Consider the following 26,871-nt stretch of genomic DNA (forward strand, 5'->3'; position numbering starts at 1 on the left):
TTTGCTGTCGCAACTGGTTTCTGGGTTCGACGAGTATTGCCTTGGCTTCACTTCTCCTGGTAAGTCCCCTTCCTTTAATTTCTTTCATTCTCTTTATGCGCTATTGTCAGTCTGTTGCCATTACTGATCTTACTCGAGGTCTGGGATTTATTTGTATTTTGAATTTTGTGGCTATATTTTGAACCTCTATGCTTTTCCATCATTCTTTTCGCCGCTGTTCTTGATTTTTTCCTGTACCTCTATTGTTTCTGAAAATTATACCTCTGTTCTTGAATCTGAAACCTCGTTTTTGTTTTCTCTTTTTTGTATCTGCCCCAGATCTGTGCCCTCGATCTTTATCTTAATAGTTCGTAGATTTGGGATTTGTCTGTAGAACCCTTAATCTTTAGGGAAACCTGAAAAACGCCCGTCTTCTGAAACATATTCCTCTTAATTTAGGCCGACACAATGGGTATGTGGAGGCACAGGGTAAATACCCCAACAAGTCTTGAATACTTTAGGCAAGAATTCTCTATCCCAGCCGACGTTCATCTTAAGCTGGCTGGGGATAATGACACTATCGTGCCTACAGACCATACAATGCCTTTTCCAGTAGTTGCTTTTATCGAATGTGGACTTCGGCTTCCACTCGATCCCCTTTTTCGTCAAGTTCTCTATTTCTATAAGCTAAACCCCATGCAACTTACTATCAATTCCTATAGGATAATTAATGGTATTATAGCCTTAGCTAGGCAAGAAAACCTCAGAATCACCCTCGCCGACCTTCAATATTGTTATACCATGTGCCCTCTTGATCTGAAGGATAGGGGTTTTGTATATTACCTTAAGCCGAGATCCACTCAGTACAAGATTATAGCCGACCTTCCAGACTCCAACAAGGGGGCTGGAGATGACTATCTTATTGCCTCTGGAAATTGGGAATTTGGCCCAGATGAAGATGTCCACCTTTACCCTCTTCCTCGAACACTTACAGAGGGCAAGAGTAAGAGCCCTGAGTCAACACTTAGTTGTTTTCATTCAACACTTAAATACTTTTGTTGTTTCTGACGTCTGATTCTTTGCAGATCTTCATCAACCACCGAAAAATTTTCGTCAATCCTTCTTCCCAGGACCAGATCTGAGAACACTTCTTGGTCTTCCAATCCTTAAACGAAAAGCCCCAGTATTATTGAACTTTGTCCCTACACACAAATCCATTTTACCCGACGTCCCTCGAAAAAGGAAGAAGAGTCTCTCTCCACCAACAGCCACAACCTTAACTGCTTCTACATCTCGGACAGATCAAGAGTCCACATCTGACCCAGCCGATCTTCCATCAACTTCGGCTCCCTTCTTAATACCAATTCCTGAACGTAAACGCCGACGAAGGCTAGTAAAGACTGCCGAGATGGTTCGTCCGAGGCCTGTCGTCCAAGACCTTCTCGCCGATATTCCAACTGATGCCGAAGCCGCGCCTGCGCAATCAACGCTCCCTCCCAAACAAAAGAGAGTAAAAAAGGCTCAGCCTAAGGCCAAGGCTACAGACGCCGAGGCTGAGGATGCTCTGCCGATTTTGAAGCTAGCTGAAAGCAAAAAATCAACCTCTACTTCAACCAAAAGGTCTGCTGAGGGCCAACCCTCAGGATCTACACAAACAAAGAGGCCAAGGTCATCATCTGCGACGACCTCGGCTTCAAAGAAGCCCGACGTCCCATGGGCCCCTGATCTTTCTCTGGAGGACAGGCCTATCATGGCTAGTGAAAGTGCTGATGATATCAACGTTGCTGTCGCCCTTAGCACCGCTCTTCTTCTACCGAATGACTTGGAGCGAAATGCCAAGTTCAGTGAGTATGAAAATTACGCTCTGATGCTCCAACACTCTGCTCAAGTAAGTATTTCTATTTGTATTTATGTTTCTTCCTTCTTTTTCTTTCTGAGAAAATTTTCTGATACTTCTGTTTGCATTCAGGCTATCCAACATGCCCACTCATTTTCAATGCAATCCTTTGAGAATCGTCAAAGATTGGTTGATATGAAGAGGGAAGCGACCTCAATGAAGAGAGAATTAAGGGCTCTTGAGGTAAAAATGAAGAAACTAGAGGATCAAGCCGAGGCTGCGACGAAGAACCAAACCTTAGCTCTTGAGAAGGCCGAAGCTGCTGAGGCCGTTAAAAAAGTAGCTGAGGCCGAGAAAAGGGAGGCCGAGGCTCAGAAGGTCCAAGCGCAAAAAGAACTTCAACAAGCTCTGGCCACCAAGGAGGCCGAAGTCAAGGAGGCCGATGAAAAGGCCTATGCTCAAGGCATGGCCGACGTTGCAGAAGAATACAAACTTCAAGTCAGGCAGGCATGCAACAGGGGATTTTCCCTTGGTTGGATGTCTCTGATAAAGAAGCTTGATCTCCCTGCTGACTCGCCATTGCGCCAGGTTGATGCTAATCTTCTACCATTTCTTCCTCCAAGTCAAGCTGAGGATGAATCAGAGACCGAGGTAGAAGCTGAGGGTGAAGACGAAGAGAAAGATGAAGGTGAAGCCTTGGTGAGAAAACCCAAGGGCGCTACTGAGGCCAAGTCCTTTCCAGCTGAGCAAATTTTAGACTTAACTCAAGATGAAGTGGGTGATGAGGCTGAGGAAGTGCCCAGGGAACCTGTTCAGGGGTGTCCATCATCTGATCTTCTTCTGACTGACAGAAGTCTTGACACAACTTTAGCAGAGATAGATGCCGAAATATGAGCGGAGAAGGTGGCCGAGGATATTCCAGCTGAATCATCCGAGGTTCCAGTTTCTGCTGCTGCTGATGTTCAAGAGTCTTGATTTTCCCTTCTTTCTTTTCTGGATTTTGGACTTTGTTCTTTCTTTTAATTCCTGAACAATGTACATTCCTTCTTATGGCCGATGTGCCTTTTTCAGTATGTAATTGCAACTGTTCTTGCAATGGATATTTTTGATCTTGTGATGTTCTGTTGCTTGCTTCTGCATAGTTCTATACTTAGAAATTTTTGCATGCTTTCTTTGTGCAATCTTCTCGGGGTTACATACCTTGGGTATAACTGCAAGGCTTTTACTTCGGCAGGATACTGACCTGCAAACCTTGTATAAATTCTGTCAAGAACTAAACATATACTACTCAATGTATACTTTTGCCATCTTTTTTTTTTAAGTTTTCAATAAGTACTTAAACAATGATTTCGTTCTAACCTACTTGTAAATTGCTACAAATTTCAACAAGTGTTTAAATAATATACTTTAACCTTTGCATCGACCCGTTAATTTTCTGTATACCTCAGTGGGTGATCATACGTCGGCTTAACATAACCTTGTAAATGGCTACAACTTTCAACAAGTGTTAAGCATCTTCTCTAGGGTTCAGACAACCCACATATTGCTGTGAGAACTTACGCAATAATCTCGGCCTATCTTCGACTTGTAAATTGCTACAAATTTCAACAAGTGAAGGTAGGGAATCAGCTTGATTCCAACTTGTAAATTGCTACAAATTTCAACAAGTGGATCAAGGAATAACATCGGCTTAACTTCAACTTGTAAATTGCTACAAATTTTAACAAGTGAAGATAAGGAATCAGCTTGATTCCAACTTGTAAATTGCTACAAATTTCAACAAGTGGATCAAGGAATTATATCGGCTTAACTTCAACTTGTAAATTGCTACAAATTTCAACAAGTGAAGATAAGGAATCAGCTTGATTCCAACTTGTAAATTGCTACAAATTTCAACAAGTGGATCAAGGAATAACATCGGCTTAACTTCAACTTGTAAATTGCTACAAATTTTAACAAGTGAAGATAAGGAATCAGCTTGATTCCAACTTGTAAATTGCTACAAATTTCAACAAGTGGATCAAGGAATAACATCGGCTTAACTTCAACTTGTAAATTGCTACAAATTTTAACAAGTGAAGATAAGGAATCAGCTTGATTCCAACTTGTAAATTGCTACAAATTTCAACAAGTGGATCAAGGAATTATATCGGTTTAGTTTGCCTGAGTTTGATATGTCTTCAATAACCATTAATCATACGTGTTGAGAGAATTCTGAAAAGACTTTATTGATAATATCGGCCAAACAATGATGTTTATCTAATGATAGAAGAATTTCAAGTTACAAGTATTCCAAGGTCTGGGTAGTGCTTTGCCCTCATTGTCTTCAAGCCGATATGCTCCATTGCCCAATACTGAAGTAACTCTGTAGGGTCCTTCCCAGTTCGGGCCAAGCTTGCCTTCCCTGGGATCCTTCTTGTTTCCGACGACTTTTCTTAGGACTAAGTCGCCAACTTGAAAATCCCTTGGATTAACCTTCTTGTTGTAAGCTCTGGCAAGCTGTTGCTGGTATACTGCAAGCTGAATTGCAGCCTTCTCTCTTCGTTCTTCCAGCAGATCCAGGTCTCGGGCTAAGAGTATGTCATTGGTGCCATTCTCTACTCCCTGGGTTCTGATCCCTGGGATGCCGATCTCCAATGGGATGACTGCTTCTGTGCCATAGGCCATGGCAAAAGGGGATTCTCCCGTTGATCTTCTCGGCGTGGTCCGATATGCCCAAAGTACGTTGGGCAGCTCGTCCACCCACTTTCCCTTTGCTGCTTGGAGCCTCTTCTTTATCCCATCCAGGATTACTTTGTTGGACGCCTCTGCTTGCCCATTACTTTGAGGAAAACTTGGAGTTGAGAAATAGTTTTTGATCTTGAATTTCGCACAGAAGTTTTTGATAAGTTTGCTGTCGAACTGTGTTCCGTTGTCGGCAACTATTGCTCTTGGAATCCCAAATCTGGTGATTATGTTTCGCCAAATAAAATTCTTGACATCCACATCTCGGATTTTGGCAAGAGGTTCTGCCTCTATCCATTTTGTGAAGTAGTCCGTTGCTACCAGTAAATATTTTCTTTGCCCAGTTGCCTGGGGAAGTTGTCCCACCAGATCCATGCCCCATTGGGCAAACGGCCAGGGGCTGGATACTGGGTTTAGGTCGGCAGCTGGCTGATGTATCAAAGGTGCAAACCTTTGACATTGCTCACATCTCTTTACATAGGCTTCGGCATCCTTTTGCATGTAGGGCCACCAATACCCCTGGGTAATGGCCCTATGGGCTAACGATCTGCCCCCGGCATGGCTTCCACAAATTCCTTCATGGATCTCATAAAGAAAATCTTCAACCTGCAAAGGGTGTACGCACCTTAAAAGTGGTCCAGTGAAGGACCTCCTGTAAAGATGGCCTTCCGCTGTTAGGCTGAATCTGGCCGATTTCAGTCTAATTTTATGTGCTTCTTTGTGGTCTTCTGGCAGCTTCCCCTCTTTTAGGAATGCAATGATTGCATCCATCCAGCTTGGTCCAAGGCCCACGCACATTGTTTCTTGTTCGGTGCTCTGTTTATCTATACTCGGGGCCGACATGTAGTCGATCATAATTGTCCTTGTTTTTCCAGTTTGAATTGAACTGGCCAGGTTGGCTAATGCGTCGGCGTGGGTGTTGTCATCTCGGCTGACTTGGAGTAATCTGCAGTTCTGAAATAGGGCCGCCAGTCGGATGACTTCCTTTGCATATGCCGACATTCTTTCGTCTCTGGCTGCAAATTCTCCTGTTGACTGGTTAACAATTAATTGTGAATCACAAAAAATAATTACCTCGTCTGCCTCTGCTGCTGCTGCTAGCTTTAGTCCTGCAATTAATGCCTCATATTCTGCTTCGTTATTGGAGGCTTTGAACCCCAGTCGGATGGATTGTTCTACAATCTCTCCATCTGGAGATATCAGCAGTACTCCTGCTCCTGCTCCCTGGCGGTTTGAACTTCCATCGACATATAGTCTGAACGAATCGCCGATGTAGATGCTTCATGGTCTGAGCCTTTCTTTCTCTTGCTGTTTTGTCTTTGACTGGGTTTCTTTTTGTTTGTCGGGGTGATGCTCATCTCGGCTCGACGGAGCCTGAGGTGCGATGGCTTCAGGTGTGAGTTCTGCGACGAAGTCGGCCAAAACTTGGCCCTTTATTGCTGTTCTTGGCCTGAATTCTAGGTCAAACTGTCCCAGTGTTACTGCCCATTTTGCTATCCTTCCTGTTAAGTCTCCTTGATGTAATAAGGACTTCAATGGGTGCTCTGTTAGAACCACAATCTTGTGTGCCTGGAAGTAATGGCTTAGTTTCTTTGAGGCCATTACCAAGGCTAGCATTAATTTTTCCAGTGGTAGGTACCTTGTTTCTGCGTTAGCCAAAGTCTTGCTTACATAATAGACAGCTTTCTGCTCCCCTTTTTCCTCGCGGATTAGCACTGCACTGACTGCGTGTTCAGAGACTGCTAAGTACAAAAATAATTCTTCTCCTGGAACAGGGTTAGAAAGGACCGGGGTTGTGGTCAGGTACTTTTTCAGATCGGCTAAGGCTGCTTCACATTCTTCGGTCCACAGGAAGTCTGTAGCTTTTTTTACCAGGTTAAAGAAGGGTCTGCACTTGTCCGAGCTTCTGCTGATGAATCGGTTCAGGGCTGCGGCCCTTCCAGTGAGCATTTGGACTTGCTTTGCCGATGTTGGGCTCTGTAGCTCCAGGATGGCTTTGATTTGGTCTGGGCTGGCCTCTATGCCCTTTCTTGTTACCAGATAGCCTAGGAATTTACCTGACCCAACTCCGAAGGCACACTTTGCGGCGTTGAGTCGGAGCCGATATCTTTTGAGTATGTCAAAGACCTCTTTTAGGTCGGCAAGATGACCTTTTGACTCCTTGGTCTTTACGACCATGTCATCAATGTAAACTTCTACTGTTTTGCCGATCAGATGTTTAAACATCTTTGTTACTAACCTCTGATAGGTTGCACCTGCGTTTTTCAGCCCAAAAGGCATTACCTTATAACAGTACAGGCCTTTCGGGGTGATGAACGCGGTCTTCTCCTCATCTGGAGGGTACATAGCAATCTGGTGGTACCCTCTGTATGCGTCTAAAAAACTCATTCTTTCGTGTCCCGAAGTGGCGTCTACCAGTTGGTCGATTTTGGGCAGAGGGAAGCTGTCCTTGGGGCAAGCTTTGTTGAGGCTGGTAAAATCCACACAAACCCTCCACTTACCATTCTTCTTTTTTACCACTACTGTGTTGGACAGCCACGTTGGGTACTGAACTTCTCGGATTGCCCTGGCTTCGAGGAGTCTGTCTACCTCTTCCTCGACCGCTTCGACGTGTAACAACGTCGGCCTTCGGGCTCGTTGAATCACTGGTTTTGCCGATCTGTCGACATTCAGACTGTGGCAAGTGACCTCGGGGTCAATGCCAGGCATTTCATAGGGTGTCCAGGCGAATGCCTCTATGTTTGCCCTTAAAAAATCTTCTAGTTCCTTTTCTTCCTCTTTAGCTAAGCCAGAGCCGAGAAGAAAAAATCGTTCTTCGTCGCCCTCCTGGACGAGGATTTTCTTTAGCGCTTCTTTGCTTTTTTCGGTCGGTTCTTTCCCGACGTCTTCCAGGACTTCCATGTCTCCCTCTTCAACTTCTGCTTTCTTTGGCTCCTGTATACTACAGGTGGACTTTATCGCTGCCATTGAGCAATTTTTGGCTTGTAGTTGATCCCCTCTGACTTCTTCAATCCCATTCTCTGTTGGGAATCGGAGTAGTTGGTGCAACGTCGAGGGAACTGCCCCCATTGTATGCAACCACGGTCTTCCAAGGATGATGTTGTATGGTGAGGGTGTGTCAATAACCAGGAATTCTGTCCTGATCTTTTTAGTGCCGGCTTGTACCTCCAAGCTTGTTGCGCCCAGTGGCCATGTTGGCGTCCCATTAAAGCCGACCATCGGGCCGCTGGATTGCTCTAGGTCATCGGGGTGAAGGCCTAGCTCTCTGTAACATCTGACGTACATGATATCACAGGAGCTGCCTTGGTCTATTAGGATGCGTTTTACTTGGCATTCCCCAACCTGGAGGGATACTACCAAGGCATCATTATGCGGATGTTGGACCAGTTCTAGGTCGGCTTCGGTAAAGGCTATCGTTGGCCCTTGGCATTCTTCTGGCCGATGTCTCTTGTCCCCAACTTGGTGGATATGCTGTAAATGTCTTACCCTCTGGGTTTCTCCTCTGACCTCGTTTTCGTTGACCCTTGAGTGGATCACATTGACCACCCTTGGTTCTCCTGCCTGCGGTCGCTGTGCTGGGGGAGGGGGTGCTGCTGGTGCTTGAGGCAACCTTGCCTGTTCTTCCCTTGTTCTGGCCTCATCGACCAGGTCCCTCAGAAGGCCTTGCCTTACTAGGTCCTCCAAGTGTGCTTTTAAGGCCCTGCAACCTTGAGTTGGATGCCCTCCTTCATTGTGGTAGGCACAACGTCTGCCGACGTTTTTTCCCATGAATTCCCCTGGTGCTCTTTCTGGAGCCCTGAAATATGGTTGATTCCGAATCCGATCCAAGATTTTATGGATGGGGATTCGGAATACCGTGGTTACCGCCTGTTTATTTCTTAATTCTATTTCTTGCCTGGTGAGTCCATTGTTGACTCGGCCTCGCTTTGGCGAGCCGTTGCCCTTTTCTTGCTTCACCTCTTTGTTTCCCGACGTATCTTCCTCGGCCCTGGCGTATTTCTCAATTCGTGCCATGAGTTCTTCCATGCTCTTTGGCAGTGTTTTTGCCAAAGACTTCCGTAGTGGGCAGTCATCTTTCAGGCCGTTCTTGAAAGACACGACTGCTACTTCCTGGTTGCATTCAGGTATTCGGTTGAACACCTCGTAGTATCTCTTCGCATAGGCCCTAAGGCCTTCTTCCTTGGTTATTCTTAGAGCCATCAAAGCATCAACCCTCAGGGGTTGCAGCTTGTTGGTCACGAACCTGGCCACAAACATCTCGGCCAGGCCTTCCCATGTCTTTATACTTCCTTTCGGTAACTTGTGGAACCAATCAGATGCAATTTCCCCAAAGGATGAGGGGAATACCTTGCAGAGCAATGGTTCGTTCCCGCTATATAGTGCCATTGAATTTAGGTATAGCCCAACATGAAAGTTTGGATCTGACTTACCATCATAGATTTGGAACCTCGGCATACTGAACCTCTTGGGTGGTTCGAATTTGTCCAGTTCTACCGAGAAGGCTGTCTTCGGTTTTACTGGGGAGTTTACCTCGGCTTCTGCATTTTGCTGCCTCCTCTTGAGGTAGTCCCTTAAGTCTTCTTTGCTCCTCCCTGGAGCTCGGCTGTCTTTTGATTTTAGTCTTTTTGGTATACTGCTCTCGGCCTCGAGGTGGGTCCGTTTGGGTCTCTCTTCATGGGTTGTGTCAAAGTGGAGTACTTGCCCCTGAACATGTCGATGTTCTTTGGGGTCTGGATTCTTCATGTGTTGCGTCCTTCGGGACTCTTCTTGCCTCGGCCTTTCTCGTCCGACTTCCCTGGAAGGCCGGTGAGAATGCCTTCCGCTCCTGGTATGTTGAGGGACCTCGGGGATTGTTTTTCCTCCACCCTTCTGGGTGTTGGTTGCTGGCATTGGCGTATCTTGCAGCGGGTATGGTGGTTGCATAACATTGTTCTGCATCATGAAGTTGACGACCGACTGGAGGTCCGCCAACTTGTTTGCTAATTCCTTTACTTCCTCGTCTCTGCGTAGGCACCTGTCCCTCCATACCTGGAGGTTGTCTTCATTGTAGTATTTTCCTTGGTTTGATCTTTTTGTTGTGTCACCTTCCTGGATATCGTCGTTCTCCTTGTGACCCTGGTCACGGGCTTCTGTATTGCGATTGTCTCCTTCGGTGTCAAGGTTAATCGGTCTGCTGCTTCCAGAAGGAGCATCGTCCCCAGCGTTTCCTTGTTGTCCGTTACTGGCCATCTATTCTTCCTTCGTTCCCACAGACGGCGCCAAATTGTGTGGGTAAAAATCTGACCACACTGCCCGTTTAGTGATCAGCAGCTAAGCACCGGCAGAATAGATGGCTCCAGCAACCTGTAACAGAAAAGAAAAGCTCCGGCGGTGGTTCTTCCACCCGGGGGCACTCCGACGATCAAGTCAGTATGATTCTCAAGGATAATCAAGTATTAAACTGAATACTCAAAGTATGAATTACATACCTTAGACCCACGGGGGTGCCTTTCTTTTATAATGTACTCAATCCAAGTCCAACTAGAAGTATGACTTCTATGAACTCCAATCTTAGTGCTTACTCTGGATTCTTTAGGAGATAGAGATAAACTCCCTAAGAGATTTATCCTTATCTTAATTAAGTCCCCTTTTTGCTCCAGGACTCTTGTCCCTTATCTTCGGATTCCGACATCTTAGGAGATGACCTCGGCCTCTCCGCGATTACCTCGGCTTAACTACCAGGACACGTGGCACCTCGGCTGACACGTCGGCGTCACCATGCCACGTGTTGGTATTCAAAAAATATGTCCCCACAATTTATTTATTTATTTATTTTTTTAACCGAAGCAACCAGGTGCAACAATGTTCATCCAACCCCTGTATAGTCCCTACAATTACAAACCTTTCCCTCTGGGATCATATTGTGACAATGTTGTATTAGGAAAAATAGATGATTTCTCACAAATAAGTCAATTGAAAGAACATAAAACCAATGCAAAAAATTAAATCAATAACGACACAAGAATTTTTACGTGGTTCACTTAATGAGATGTACGTCCACGAGACTGGAATCTGATTCCACTATTAACCATGAGTTTTCAAACAATTATAAACGAGACACAAATGGTCTCGCAAATCACCCTTAAGTGAATTCTAAATAATCACAAAATAAATAAGAAAAAGGATCTCACCAAATAAACGAACAAATTTCGAAACAGAATATAGAATACTACAAATTTAAATCAAGCTAGCACCTTCAAAGCAGAGTCGAAATTGTCAAAACGCCCAAAGAAAGCGAAGCAAACCAAAATACACACAGGCACTATACCAACGAACCCACCAATTGAACTTTCACACCAAACAATATGTTGCACACAAAGCCAAAGCCAAACCCACCGAAAGAATCACAAAGTACACACCACCGAAAGATGTATATAGCTGTTGCACCATACAAACTAAACAACACAAAATAAATATTATTGACTCTTGAGTTTTTTATTAAAACCTTAACTGTTACCAAACAGATTATTAAATACTCATTGGATTTCCAAAAGTCATATATAATATATAAAATATATTATAATCAACATCAAACTAAATTAAAATTCTTTTAATAAATCAATTGGGTTACATACTATACTAAGGAGGTATACCTAACAATTCGCCCCCTACCGACTTTGGTGGAACTATCAACCATACCCGCCAAAGTTTGACATTTCAAATGTTTGTTCTTCGACAAAGTTTTAGTCAACATATCCGAAATATTATCATCCGTGTGAACCTTTTCGAGTTGTAATAATTTCGAATCTAACACGTCATAAATCCATTGGTATCTTACATCAATGAGTTTCGATCTCGAATGAAAAGTGAAATTTTTACTCAAATAAATAGTATTTTAACTATCACAACAAAGCACATACCTTTCTTGCTTCAAACCCAACTTTTACAAAAATTTTGTCAACCATAACTCTTTTTTACAAGCTTCTATAATGGTGATAAATTCAACTTCGATAGTTGAGAGCAACACATTTTTGTAATTTAGATTTGCATGTCACAACTCCCCCTACAAATGTCATCAAATACCTTGAAGTAGATTTCCTAGAATCAACATCACTGGTCATGTCGGAATCCATGAACCCATCAAGCATTGGCTTACCATTCCCAAAATACAAACACACCCTCAAAGTCCCTCAAAGATATCTTAGAATCCCAAAATACAAACACACCTTCAAAGTCCCTCAAAGATATCTTAGAATTCATTTCACCACTGCCTAATGTTCTTTATCAGGATTAAAGAGAAACTGACTCACTACACTAACGATGTGAGCAATATCTGACATGTACAAACCATGGTGTATATATCAAAGAACCAACCGCTGAAGTATAAGGAATTTTCAACATCTCTTCCTTGTCTCACTTGTAGGACATTGACTTGAACTAAACTTGAAATGATCCACAATTGGACAACCAACTGGCTTTGCTTTATCAATGTTGAACCTCTCAATAACTTTCTCAATATAGCTTTCTTGAGACAACCAAATCAGCCGCTTTTTGCGACCATGAACAATTTTTATACAAAGTATTTGCTTTGCTGGCCCCAAATCTTTTATAGCAAAAGACTTGTTCAACTTTAACTTCAACTTGTTAATCATGGTAGAATATTGACCTACAATTAACATGTCATCAACATAAAGCAAAAGAATAATATATTTGTCATTTGGAAATTTTTTCACAAACACACAATGGTTCGAAGTAGTTTTAGAAAAACCATTATGCATCATGAAAGAATCAAATTTTTTGTACCATTGCTGCGGTGCTTGCTTGAGGCTATACAAACTTTTCTTCAATTTGCAAATAAATTCTCTTTCCTTTTCTCTACAAAACCCTTTAGTTGCTCCATGTAAATTTTTTCTTCGAGGTCGTCATGAAGAAATGCGGTCTTCACATCAAGTTGCTCAACTTTAAGATTCATACTTACGACCATGCCAAGTACAACTCGAATTGAAGACATCTTCACAACCGGCGAGAAAATCTCATCAAAGTCAACACCTTTCTTTTGCCCAAAGCATTTAACAACAAGACGTGCCTTGTACCTTAGATTACTGCTATCATTCTTAAATTTAAAGATCCACTTATTTTTCAAAATTTTCCTCCTCTTAGGCAACTTCACCAAATCATAAGCGTGAATTTTAGGTAATGAATTCATTTCCTTTTCCATGGCCTTTTTCCAATCAGCTTTCTTTGCATGCTCAATTGCTTCTTAGTAGCTCTCGGGCTCCCCTTGATAGGATATCAACATAAATTTATTGGGAAGATATTTTTTTAAAGGTTGCCGATCCTTTATAGATTTTCTCAACTTACGTTGTGGTGGCGGTTCTTAAGTTGGATGCTCTTCCTTAATTTCGAGCTCAACTTCATTTGAGTAGCATCATTATCTACATCTTCAAGTGGTGGCTGCACATCTCCTCCATTTTCATCATCCACCGAAGATGAAGGAGATGGATCCATGTCAATAAGATCATTAGTTTTTTGCTCCAGTTGATCACCTTTGCTAAAGTTTTCAATTGTTTGGTCTTCAAGAAACACAACATCATGGCTTTGAATAACTTTCTTGTTGATCGGAACCCACAATCTATAACTAAACTCATCACGTCCATAGCCCGGAAAAATGCTTTGTCTTGACTTACTATCAAGCTTGGACCTTTCATTCTTCGAAATGTGAGCAAATGCCCGACAACCAAACACTCTCAAGTGCTCATAAAGCACATCTTTGCTGGTTTAAACTCTTTCAAGAACATTACCATTCAAAGGATAGGAAGGAGATAAATTGATCAAATTAACCACTTTCCTCACTGCCTCACCCCAAAAAAATATTGGGAATTTAACATGTGAAAGCAAACACCTTATTCTTTTCACAATAGTGCAGTTCATCCTCTTAGCAACACCATTTTGTTGAGGAGTCTTCTTAACTATCTTTTGATGTCGAAAATCTTGGCTGCTACAATACTCATCAAATCGCCCAATGTATTCATTACTATTTTCTGTTCAGATGCACTTCAATTTTAGCCCCATTTCTCTTTCAACCATGGCCTGAAAATACTTAAACACATCTAGAACTTGATCTTTAATTTTTAGTGCAAAACCTCAAACTTTCTTTGAATAATCATCAATGAAAGTAACAAAATAAAGTGCACCACTATGTGTTCTAACTTTCAAAGGACCACAAACATCTGATGAATGAATGGTATCAGAGCTGACTCTCCGGAGTACCAAGTGTGAGCCCCTAGCGTCTCTCGGTGTATGTAGGCGGGTTTGCGAGCTAGCAGGCTACTGTATGGGGACGTGCAGCCTTAAGAGAGGTGGATTGTAAGGTCCTCGTGTGCCACATCGGGAATGGAGGGGGAGTTCTTAGGCTATAAAAGTAAAAACTTGGATCCTTATATAGCATCGAGGCCTTTTCCTGGGTGGTGAAATCCTTAGCAGAACTCCCTAGTCAATCATACTTAGGCTAGAGTAGTTTTGGGATGGATGACCTACTGGGAAGAACAAATCCGTGTGAGCATGACCTAAAGCGGACAATATCGATGACAAGTGAAGGGTTGAGGCGTTACAAAAGCAACATTTTTATTAAAAAAAAAAACTTTATGTAACAACTAACCAAGTAATGAACACAAATTTTAAGATGCGTAACTTTCAAAATTGGTAGCCTTCATTATCTAACTTCCTGGTAGAGATCAAATTGAGGCGAATGTCGGGAATATGCATCACATCTTTAAGTAACAACTTGCCACCCAAATTTGTTTCCAAGAAGACATCACCCATGCCAACAATCTTGGACAAACCTTCATTATCCATTTGAATACAACCATAATCTCCTTTAGTGTAGGAAGTAAAGAAATTAACCCGAGAAGTTACATGAAAAGAAGCATGAGAATCAATCACCCAATTGCTCTCTTGGTCCAAAAAATTGACACAATCATCTTCGCAAACAATCATGAGATCATTATTGGCAGTAACCGCTGTTGTGTCTTCTTGTTTCTTATCCACACTTTTGTCATGCCTTTTCTCATTTTTCTTAGCTTTTGGCATTCCTGCTTCATTTGCCCTTTCTCATGGCAATAATGGCACTCAACGTCTTTCTTTAAAAAAGAAAAATCTCTTGATTTATTACGGCTTTGATCACGACCATGAGGAGTCTTACTCATTCCCCTTGTTTTGCTTCAGCCTCTCATAACAAATGTCTCCGAATAAGAAGAACCCGCTAATTTTCTTATAGTTTCTTCATTCAATAAGCTACTAGTGACTTAGCTCATTGTGACAACTCCATTGGGTTCCGAATTACTAACCGTCACAATCAAAGTCTCCCAACTTTTGGGCAAGGAACTAAGTAGCATCAAAGCCTACAACTCATCATCAAAAACAATTTTCCTAGAAACAAGTTGGTTAACAATACTTTACATTTCATTGGAATATTCTGGAATAAGGTTACCCTCTTTATATTTTAAATTAACCAACTTTCGAAATGGAAAAGCTTTATTTGTGACAATTTTTTTTTTATATCATAAAGGCCGTCTAATTTTTTTCATAAATCATGTGCCGAAATTTCAGTAGCAACATGATGAAACACACTGTCATCAATCCATTGACAGATAACACCAATGGCTTTTCGATTAAGCCTCTTCCATTCATCATCTTTCATACCCTCGGGTTTGCCATTATCACTCTCAATAGGCCCATACAAATTTTTACAAAATAATAGGTTCTGCATTTTAGTTTTTTAAGTTACCCAATTGCTTCTATTGAAGCTAAACATATGATCTATATTCCCCACTATTAATTTACACAAATAAATAAATCCAAATACGCTGTAAGCTCTGATATTCGTTGTTAGGAAAAATAGATGATTTTCCACAGGTAAATCAATCGAAAGAAAATAAAGCTAATGCGAAAAATTAAATCAACAACGACACAAGAATTTTTATGTGGTTCCCTCAATGTGAGGTGTGTCCACGAGATCGAAATCCAATTCCACTATCAACCAAGAGATTTCAAACGATTAAAAATATGAATGGTTTTACAAACCACCATTAGGTGAATTCTACATAATCACAAAATAAATAAGAGGAAAGATCTCACTAAATAATCGAACAAATTTCAAAACAGAATATAGAAGACCACAAATTTGAATCAAACTAGCACCTTTAAAGTAGAGTCGAAATTGTCAAAACGCCCAAACAAAGCGAAGCAAAGCAAAATACACACAACCACTATACCAATGAACCCACCAATTGAACTTTTACACCAAGCACTGTGCTGCCACACAAAGCCAAACCCACCGAAGGAATCACCAAGCACACACCACCGAAAGATGTATATAGCCACTGCACCATACAAACTAAACAATACAAAATAAATATTATTGACTCTTAGGCTTTTTATTAAAATCCTAGCTGTTACCAAACAAATTATTAAATACCCATTGAGTCTCCAAAAGTCAGATATAATATATCAAAATATATTATAACCAACACTAAACCAAATTAAAATTCTTTTAATAAACCAATGGGTTACATACTCCATTAAGGAGGTATACCCAACATGTTAGTACAATTCGTCTTGAATTCTTCAGTTGGTGGTCTTTGGGTCTTCAAAACTTGGCAATGATCATGTCTATGTAAAACAGAGATTTGATGCTTTAAGTCGCGTTACTACGTTGCTTTCTTAAAGACAATGTTTGCATCCATCAAAAGGTGTGCAGGGGGTTACAGCAAATTCGCCTCCAGGATACAATCAAACATGATCTAAAGATCAAGTCTACCTATGTTTGCACTGATGAAAGTAGATCAGAATACTTTTGATATTATCAAGAAAAACCAAGACACCGATAATCAAGTGTGTAGAATTTGACTATCAGTAAGAAAAGCTTAAACTTGCTTAAGAAACTCTTGATTAAAAATCTAAATCAAGAGGGAGAGAGAGAGAGAGAGAGAGAATTGCAGGAATGATTTCTGAATTTTGGATCGATTGAAATGGCTGATTTCGCAGCCTATTTATAGGTCTTGACGTATCTAATCGAATGGTCATGTCCCTTGATCGCATTCGATTCACTGCCACGTGGAGTTGATTGTATTCCACATCACCCATGCCACATTGGATCCACGTCATCGCTACAATCTATTCGATGCAAATAGGAAAGCGCCCTCATGGCGCTGATGCAAAGTGCGCCATCAAACGCCACACAGCTCAATCCGCACTTGCGTGCGTGTGCGAAGCACTAACCTTGCGGTGTGAGTGGATACACACTAGCATCCATTCCATAATACCATATTCGAAGGAATATTCCATGTAGCACTTTATTAAGTGCTTTATGTTTTCCTCTCTTTTCGATGTGGTCCCCAAGCTTATTTCATGCTTTCCAAAGAAAAATATAGAAGGTTTTGAAAACATCAAAAAACTAAACAATAAATTTTGAAAATCTATTTTGAAAATTCCCCAACACAACACGCCGCTGCTATGTTGGTTGGACATATACCTTTCAAAGCTCCAATGATTCCACACACCTAAACTAAATTTAGCTATTAAATCCAATCTGAATTCAAATGGAAAACCCAATTACCTTATGATAACCAAGTTCAACCCAAACATAAATTGTCTTCATAGATATTATTATGACAAAGTTTGCATAAATATAAATATAGTGCTTTTAAAAAATCAAACAATCAATTCAGAAGATTTTTTTTAATAAAAAAAAAATGAAAAAAGAAAGAGTGGTACATAACAAAATCAATAACTATACTCCTCTTTCATGGATAACAGAGCCTGTTGCATTGAATTTTCAAGTCAATAATTATACTCGTGTGGATCGGGAGGGAAAGGAACAGGAGAAGGAAGGGCAAGTATATAAACAACAATATATTATTATGTTGCTTGGATCGTGATGGGGAAGGAAAAGAAAGTGGCACAAATATGCTACCAAAAATAATCATTGTTTCTATTTTTACTCTGTTTCTGTGAACTTTTTCGTCAATTTTTCTGAACTATTTTTGTTTTTGTTTTGTTTGTTTGTTTTGTTTTGTTTTGTTTTTTTTTTAAAACTCTCCTTCAGGTCAGTGAACTTAGATTTTTTCTATTCTGAACTTCCCTCTGCCTCCAAGTCTCTCTTTAACACCCCTACTCTAATTTGATAACAAATTGAACTCATCTCAATAATGAAAAAAGAAATTTAAAATAACACTCTAAGCTAGTTTCCAGAATAAAAAGTAGCAAAGAATAACACTCAATGGTGTTCTACACAAAATTGAAAACCTATATGATGAATGTCAATCATCATCTTCAAGTCATGGTAAATGATCTTCATACATTATACACACACACATATATATAAATATATATCACATACATTCAGGAAAAGAACTTACAGCCAATTAAGCATACTACACAGCAAGTAGTTACAACAAACCAGTTTTCTGATCAAATTTATGTCTAGCAGGTTGTGTTGTTCCGCCTGCTAAAGCTTTCAGTAATTTTTGGATACCATAATCTACTTTAGATGAAACATAGTTTCTAACTTCCTATCATCTTTAGCCCCATCCCCCCCCCCACCATCTCTCATAAACCTTTTTTCTTCACAAATTGGCATTTCCTAATGAATTGCTCAGCCAAGCAAAAAGATAAACAATTAATATCTAGAAAACAATTTTTATTTATTTATTTGTTATTTTTAAAAAATGGAAGGCTGATTTTGTAGGATCCCAAAGCCCCAATCCCCCCCCCCCCCCCCCCCCCCCAAAAAAAAAAAAAAAAAGTAAGGATGCAAGGAAACAACCCAAAAATCTGTCACAGTAAGATGAAAATGAGAGAAAGTAAATGGCCATAACAATTAAATAGAAGAACAATAAAGACAATGGGTTCAAAGTTGTACAAGCCTAAGCAAAATCCTATTTAGAATAATGAAGACAATTGATTTAGAGATGATCATTTATTATGGCCTCATTTGGTGTAGCTAACAAATTATAAATTATAACTTAACAGATTATAGAATGAGGGTGTTTGTTTCAGCTTTTCAAAGCTAACTTATAACTTTTAGCTTTGAAAAATTTATTTTGGACTGTTTGGTTAAACTTATTTCAAACAGCTTCTGATTCTAACAACTTATTTTAGCCCAAAAAAGCTGATTTTGAGAAGCTGCTCACCCCTTACTTCTGATTATCAGTTTCTGCTGTGAACATATTAATTTATAGTTATACTCTTAGATTTTTTTATTTTTTATTTTTTTAAAAAATAGAAAAAGACCTAAATGGACTATAGATTATTATTATTATTATTATTATTATTATTATTATTATTATTTTTATGAGAAATGTAGACAAGTAGTAAATAACAAAAAATAAAAATTAATTGAAAAAACTATTTCACAGCTTATTTAACAAACACTACTCAGCAACTTAAATCTATAATCCAACAGTTATATCAAACAGATTAACAACTTCTGATTAAAGTCATAATTTATAATCTGTTAAGTTATAATCTATAAATTGTTTTAACAGCTGCACTTAATTTTGGTTTTGGAGTTGTTTTCTTTTTCTAGCATTTGTAGCGTCTTCTTTTTGCTCTCATTCTAAGTATGGGGTCATGTTGATTGTCACATATGTGGTAACTCAAGTAAGCACCTAATGGAGCAACAAAGAAAAGGAGGATGGATTCCGGTAGTAAATCAGTGGAAAGGTGGACGACGGACAGGCATGGAAGCATCACATGGTCTTTTCTCTGTTTTTGTGGATCATGTACCATCAAAAATGGATGCTAAATCATTGTTCAAGTTCTTCTCAAAATTCGGCATAGTCAAGGACGTTTTCATTCCTTCCAAAAGACGAGTAGTGTCACATTCAAGGTTCGGATTTGTGAGGTTTGATTGTAATGTAGCAGCCGGTATAGCCATCCAAAAAGCCAACGGTCTTCTGGTGGATGACAAAGTTCTAGAAGTCAAAGCTGCAACTCTGGATAGAAGAAAAAGGGAGGAGCATAACAGGCGATATCCTGAAGTTGTGAAACCGCAGTTCATCAGGAGATCTTTCGAAGCAAACAGATCCAGAGGACATGCTCCATTTGCTGGCCAAAGATCCTTTGCTGATGTTGTGCAAGGGGTGAATACAAACACCTCCATCAAAGTCACTGAAGAGGGCAACAGTTGGCTCTATGAAAGTGCCATTATCCGCTTTAATACAGAACACTCCATTCACAGCGTCCGTGAAGCATTGAAGGAGAAAGGTCTGGAGCATATTTTGGTTCGAAAAGGGGGTGGAAGGGATGTAATATTAACTTTTAACAATCAGGAGGAGTTGACATCAAACATTGACAATCTCAAGGCTTGGTTTAAGGATCTGAGTCAGTTTGTGGCAGAGCTCAAATCTGGAAAACATTTAGTCCAAGAACGCTGTGTATGGATCAAATGCAGTGGGATACCCTTACATGTTTGGAACAAAAACACTCTCACCAAGATTGGTCGTTTATGGGGCTCGGTACTCAGCATTGAGGGAGATGTGTGTGAACCACAATCATTCTCCCACGCCAGGATCAGGATAGCTACTTCAAATATGGAATTTATTGCTACATCTTTAACTTTGGACTGCAATGGTGAAGATCATAAGATTTTTGTGTGTGAAGACCCCCAACCAGATGGCATGTACGAGTCCACTTCTCTTGCAACCTGTTGCAGTGTTGAGGAGGTGAATTTTCCAGTGATAGATGGTCAGGAAAGGGAAGATGATGATGAGGTGGCAGCTGTTAAGGGCATGTTTGGTGCTGAGCTTGCGTGCCCGATGGATACAATAGTTGAGGAGACACCCTGTGATGGAGGCGTAAACAGAGGAGGAGCGTGTGCTGAGAGGCTTCTGATAGATTTGATGGAAAAGGCTGGCCACTTTTCAAATAGCAATGATGAGAGACAAAAGTGTATTGAACAAGTTTATACACCTGGGTTTGTACGTTGTATGAATGAAGTAAGTGCTTGTAGTGGACCCGGCATCAACCTAGAAGTGGACTTGGCCCACTTTGAAAAGCAGCCCCTTAATTGCAGGCCCATTCACTCCAATGGCTCTTCTAGTAGGCCCAATGTACCTGCACCAGTAAATGGGTTACTCTCTGGCCCTTTGTCCAACTTAAACCCGTGTATGAGAAATAATTCTGCTCATATACAGTTAGTCCAAGATTCAATCTCAGTCTCCAGCAAAGATCACCAACGAAACCTCAGGAATAAAGGGAAGATGAAGTCACAAATGGAGGGGTTCACTAGCTTTGCTAGGATTCATGCGTACTCAAACAAGGCAGCCAAGAAGCACTTCACTAAATCTGTTATCTACAGACCTGCTGCTAAAGCTCTAGCCCAGTCTCATTCATTTGCAGGTGACTCTTCTCTGAGAAATCAGATTCTTTTTGAAGCTGCAGCTACAATTCAATTAGGGAAGTCTCTTGGAATAGACTACCATGGGAAGGAAGGCATTGTGCTCAACAAAATTGCTGAACTAGAACTTAAAGACAAGGAGAAAATTGCCAAGGATGGGAAGGCCCAGCAGTAAAGGGAAAGATTAGGGCCTTGTGAGTGAATCAATGGTTTTATCATGAAGTTAATATCTTGGAATATCAGGGGTATGGGGAAGGTGGAAAAACAGGGTAGAATCAAGAGACTCCTAAAAGACAAAAATGTTGATATTGTTTTTTTTCAAGAAACCAAAAGGGCAATCATATCAGATGGTGATGCTAGAAGGCTATGGGGAAGCAAAAATATGGAGTTCATGTCTGTTGATCCTGAAGGAACAGCCGGAGGCCTGCTATGTATTTGGGATCCTGCAGTTTTCACACTCTCTGGCTGCTGCTGTAATAGGAGGTACATCTTACTCTCAGGTTCCTTATACAACTCTTTTGACTGTGTCCTACTTAATATTCATGCCCCCCAATGATGTTGGGGCCAGATCTTCTTTTTGGGCTAATGTCCTAAAGCTTAAATCCCTTTTCCCTCTTCCTTGGTGCATGGGCGGTGATTTTAATGAAATTAGTCATATTAGTGAAAGAATTGGTTGCTCTAGGAGAGACAGGGGCATGAAGCATCTTAATGAATTCATTGGCAATAGTGAGCTCCATGATTTACCACTTTATGGGAGGAGGTACACATGGTGCAATGCCCAGGAATCAGAGAAATGGAGCAGAATTGATAGGATTCTATTAAGTCCTGAATGGATGATTAATTTCTCAATGAAATTGTGGGGTTTACCCAAGCTAATCTCAGACCATTGCCCTTTATTAATGATGGAGGATACCAGAGATTGGGGGCCAAAGCCCTTCAGGTTCCTAAATGCGTGGACTCTTCACCCCAGCTATGTCCTGTATACTTTTTGCATACCTTCATCAATAAAGATTTTCTTTGCCGATCAAAAAAAAAAAAGAAAAAAAAGTTGTTTTAACAGCTACACCAAACGGGGCTAATATAACTTTAATCAGAAGTTGTTAATCTGTTTGGTGTAACTGTTGAATTATAAATTAAAGTTGCTGAGTAATGTCTGTTAAATAAGCTGTGAAGTAACTTTTTCAATTAACTTTTATTTTTTGTTATTCATTACTTGTCTACATTTCTCATAAAAAATAGTAATAATAATCTATAGTCCATTTAGGTCTTTTTCTATTTTTTAAAAAATAAAAAATAAAAAATAAAAAAATCTAAGAGTATAATCGTAAATTAACATATCTACAGCAAAAGTTGATAATCAGAAGCAATGGGTGAGTAGCTTCTCAGAATCAACTTTTTTTGAGTTAAAATAAATTGTTAGAATCAGAAGCTGTTTGAAAAAATTTTTAACCAAACAGTCCAAAATAACTTTTCGAAAGTTAAAAGTTAAAAGTTGGTTATAAAAAGCCCAAACAAACACCCCTTATATCCCCCCAAAAAAAATAATAATAAAAAAAATAAAAAAAAATAAATAAATAAAACCTTCAAAGAGTCTGATCAAATAACAAAAGCAAAAAACTTCAATGAAGATCAACCAACATACTTTGCATAAGTACCCACCCACCAAAAAATAAAAAATAAAAATTTGCATAATCCATCCCGAAGATCTTGCATCCTTGGAGAATTACATCCCATAGTAAGCTGCTAATTTTGTTGAACTTTCCACCTATGATTCCAATCAACTAATAAACATCATAATAAAAATAAAAAATATAATGTTTGATTGCTGAGAAAATAAAAAATAGGAGTAGATGAAGAAAAAAAAATATCCTTCACCACAGGATTGAACCAAAGTTATCTCAACCGTTCTTTTTATTTTTATATCACTGACATTTTAAAAAATGTAGACCAATGAACTCCCATTATTATGGAAAAAGAACAATTCACTTGTTTGGTTCCAATTTTCAGAATTTAAATTTTTATTTTTCGTATTTTTTATTTTTAATATTTTTTTTAATATTTTAAGTATTTTTTTTTATTTTTTAAATGCACCTAACCTAAATATAAATAGTAAAATATTTTAAAAAATCAATAAATACGCAAAAATATGAAAATGTATTGAATTTTAATATAAATATACATATATATATATATATATTATATTTTTGGTATTTAATGAATTTAAAAAAAAAATTCGCAAATATTATACTTTTTAATTATATTTATATTACTTGCATCTAAAAAAATAAAAAAAAATTAGTAAAAACAAAAAAATTTAATTTTTAAAAAATTAAATTCAAAAAATTGAAACCAAATACGGCGATTCTGTGATTTGAATCTGCATAGGAAACAAATAAATAAAAATTCAAATTAGTGAATAAACAATTCATTTGATGCTCTTGAAATCAGATTTGTGTCATGCTATGTCAAATATAGTGCTGTTCAAATTTGTGACGAAGTCTCGCCCAAATTCAAAGTGAAAAAGAAAGGAAATCATGGAGAATTAGGAAGCGCGGATACGGGAAATAAATAAAAAAATAAAGTAGCTTAATACCAGCAGCTAATAGATAAGGGAAATAAATAAATAAAGAAGCAACCAAATAGATAATGGCAAAAAAAGAAATCAAAGGGAAGAAACGTGAGAGAACATAACGAGAGAGAAGAGTGAGAGCGAGGGAACGAGAGAAGAGCGAGAGACAGAGAAAGAGAAAATGAGAGTGAGAGTGAGAGAAACCTGTTATGTTGTTGTCGATGTGGTCGATCGAGACAGAAGGAGCTAGAGTTTTGCTTCAATGCTTCTTCATTCTGCTTCGTTCTTCTCAAATTCATCATCCATCGTCTTCAATGCTTCTTTGATCTGCTTCAATACTTCTTTGATTTGTGGATTTGACGTTAGGTTTTTCTTTTTCCCACTGTTTGATGTTTTTTTGGTTTTAGATTTGTGGTTTTGGGTATGCTTCTTTGTGTATCTCCCACGTATCCATGCATGCCTATCTGAGCCATATCCGAAATTAAAAAAAAAAAAGATCGGACACTCTTGCTGCCGTGTCTAATACGTATCCCGACGTATCGGATGTGTATCTACATCCGATATTCATATGTGGCCCATTTTGGAGTATCCATGTTTCATAGAGAATGATATATTAAATCAACAAATTAATGCAAACTCGAAATTTTGAACACCGACGTCCATAATCACAGAACAATAAAAATATATATGTAATCAAAATAAAATTACTTGATAGCAGCTAGTTTAACCAAAAGAAAATTTTCGATTTTAATTGAAGCATTTTATAGAACATGCTGTAAGCACAAAGACACAAAACAACTTTGCAAAGCTTGCCATGCTCATTGTTTTTGTGACAACCTAACAAAATGCCAAAAACAACAATCAACAAAACCTGAAGAGTTTATTGTAATTCGATTCTCTTTTCGGCTTGATCACAACTATGAGATGAGGGGGGCATTTATAAACTTTGAGACGGTGGTTCGAACAGGCACAAACCTATTCGAATTTCGGAGATTTGACTTGAGAATCTACCAGAATAATTCGTACAATTCAAATTCGGTGGTGGTCGTTGCGACATTCACCAATTCACACTCCAATTGACACTTGTGGAGATAAATAGAAAGACGGAGGAGAAGTCAAATTGAAATCAAATTCTCATTCTAAATATGCAACATTCTGGAAAGAAGAGAACAAATTCAATTTAACTTCATCAAAATGTCACTTCCTTGAAGCCTCCTTGGGCATCAATTTCGCATTAACTCGGCAAATGGTTTTGAACATCTAAATACACGATGTGAATCACCACATGACATAGAACGCATTTCCACTCGGACATACCTCAATCGACATATGGGTCTTGCTTCAAATTAGGCTCAAAGTTAGCCAAAAACCATGGTCTTACAAACCATTTTTCGACAATGTGATTGCGATCGACGGCGACCACCAAAGTGCTCCAAAATAAACAAAGAAATGAAGGACTTTTTAAAGATTTGTGATAGTGTTTGGCACAGATATAGGTAGAGAGAGAGGGACATGAAATACAAAAATATTGAAATACATAGATTCATAGAAACCCAATCAAGGAAGTGCAAATAGAGAGATAGCGAGAGAGAGATGCGAGTGTGTTATTGTGGGATCTCTTAGAGGGTATCCAAGCGGGTCTGACAATCCAATTCCTCAAATTTGATTTCATGAGTGTGTAATGTAAAACAGAATGAGAGTTTAAATTTGACAAATCTATAGAAAATTCACTAATCACAAGAAATGTCAAAAATGGATTACATCCCTAGACTTAGAATCACCACCTAATCTTTTGAAAAAATTAGAAAACCAATGGTTCGTATCAAAGGTGTGAAAATAACCCATCAAACTTTGGCAAAGCCCTAAAAAGAAACAAACCATACCAAAACCCCCAAAACCAAAAACTAAAAACCACATGTCCGGAAAACTCCCCAAAACCAAATTGCACTATGCTTTAATTGTTGATGCGGGCGTGGGTGCGGCTTATTATCTGTTGATTAATAATTTTAGTTTAATATTTGTTTATTTAATTTAGTTTAGGTTAGTAGTTGTTTAATTTAGTTGATTTTACTTTATTCTCTTTTAATAGTTTTTGTAGTGTATATTTTTTCAATCTTAGTTTATTATTAATTTAACTTAGGCCTCGTTTGGCAATAAGCTATTTTAGCCAATTAGCTAAAAAGTTACTAAATTAGCCAAAAAGCCAACAATCCATACCAAAAAGTCAAAGATTCTCTTTTCTCTCTACTTTTTGCACATCTTTTCGTAATTAGCCAAAAAGTCATCCCAAACATACAAGTTTTTTTTACATATCTTTTTAGCCAAATAGCCAAAAAGTTACTAAATTAGCCTGTTCCCAAACAAGGCCTTAGTTAGGTTATATTTTAGTTCACTATTTATTTCTTTTCTTTAAAAAATAAAAAAGAGGTTGCTTAGTAGTTGTCATAGTTGTATATCATTCGTTGTAGCTTACTTAATTTAGTTAACTCAATTGTTGTACATTAGTATAGTGAATATTTGTTCAAAAAAAACAAAAAAGAGGGATGATGGGGGATTAAAATGCATGATTGCAACTTCTCAATTGTGGGGCTTAGTTGGGACATGGGCTTTGAATTATATTTTGGTTGGTCCTTATGTTTCACGGGTGTTATTTGTGTACGGTTTTGATGTGTGCAGGAAATGAGTCGACGTGTACCATTACAGGCTTCCAAAAAAGCCAAACTTTCATCTTCGGCACAACCATTGCCACCCTCACTACCACCATTGCCACCACCACCATTGAGCAACCTAGAGATAAGTGGGCTCATTGGCCACTCCATAAACTTACCAAGTTTGATATTAAGTACTTTTGGAATGACCATAGTTCTAAAAATCGGCCGATACGCTACGGATTGGCCGATACCTATCGGAAAAATAAGGCATCGCGACGGATACAGGCCGATATACCGTTGAGATTGAAAATCGCAGGCATATCGATTGAGTCCCGGTACGTATCGGTTTGTAATCGTTATACAAGCCACGACAGGCCGATACTCACCTGTTCGGACCAATACGGGAAAGAAAAATCTGAAAAACCTGTGAAATGATTTTTAAAATTTCACCGCCGCGATACCCGATTCCCGATATGTACCAATCAATACTACTGATATCGATACTCTGCGATCGATACTATTACGTTACCCAATACCATGATTTAGAACTATGGGAATGACCCAGCCACTTCCTGGGTAGTTCAGCAATTAGGAGACCACCAACATTTGGGTCTTTGCAATATCACAGCTCCCACCTTACCTGGCTTGATCTGATTCTTCTACCAGAACATGCATGAGGACTCAATAGAAAGCCCTTTTACTCTGTTCTCTCCAATTGATGGCCATGATGTTT

At 39.3% G+C, this 26,871-nt stretch overlaps 1 protein-coding gene across 1 annotated transcript; it reads left to right on the top strand.

Moving 5' to 3' along the window:
- Nucleotides 1-1,387: 1,387 nt before the first annotated feature.
- LOC145797846 (uncharacterized) lies at nt 1,388-2,710 on the top strand. The gene is made up of 2 exons (XM_082885276.1): nt 1,388-1,867; nt 1,949-2,710. The coding sequence occupies exons 1-2, from the start codon at nt 1,388-1,390 to the stop codon at nt 2,708-2,710; spliced, it is 1,242 nt and encodes a 413-aa protein (XP_082741402.1).
- Nucleotides 2,711-26,871: the final 24,161 nt, after the last annotated feature.

This window comes from Camellia sinensis, chromosome 8 (assembly GCF_055761805.1).
Source record: "Camellia sinensis isolate YWXY chromosome 8, ASM5576180v1, whole genome shotgun sequence".
In the NCBI taxonomy this organism is placed as follows: domain Eukaryota; kingdom Viridiplantae; phylum Streptophyta; class Magnoliopsida; order Ericales; family Theaceae; genus Camellia; species Camellia sinensis.

Coding starts and splice junctions, on each gene's coding strand:
- LOC145797846 (XM_082885276.1), top strand. CDS start 1,388: ATGGTTCGTCCGAGGCCTGTCGTCCAAGACCTTCTCGCCGATATTCCA. Junction 1,868..1,948: donor TGCTCCAACACTCTGCTCAA/GTAAGTATTTCT, acceptor GTTTGCATTCAG/GCTATCCAACATGCCCACTC.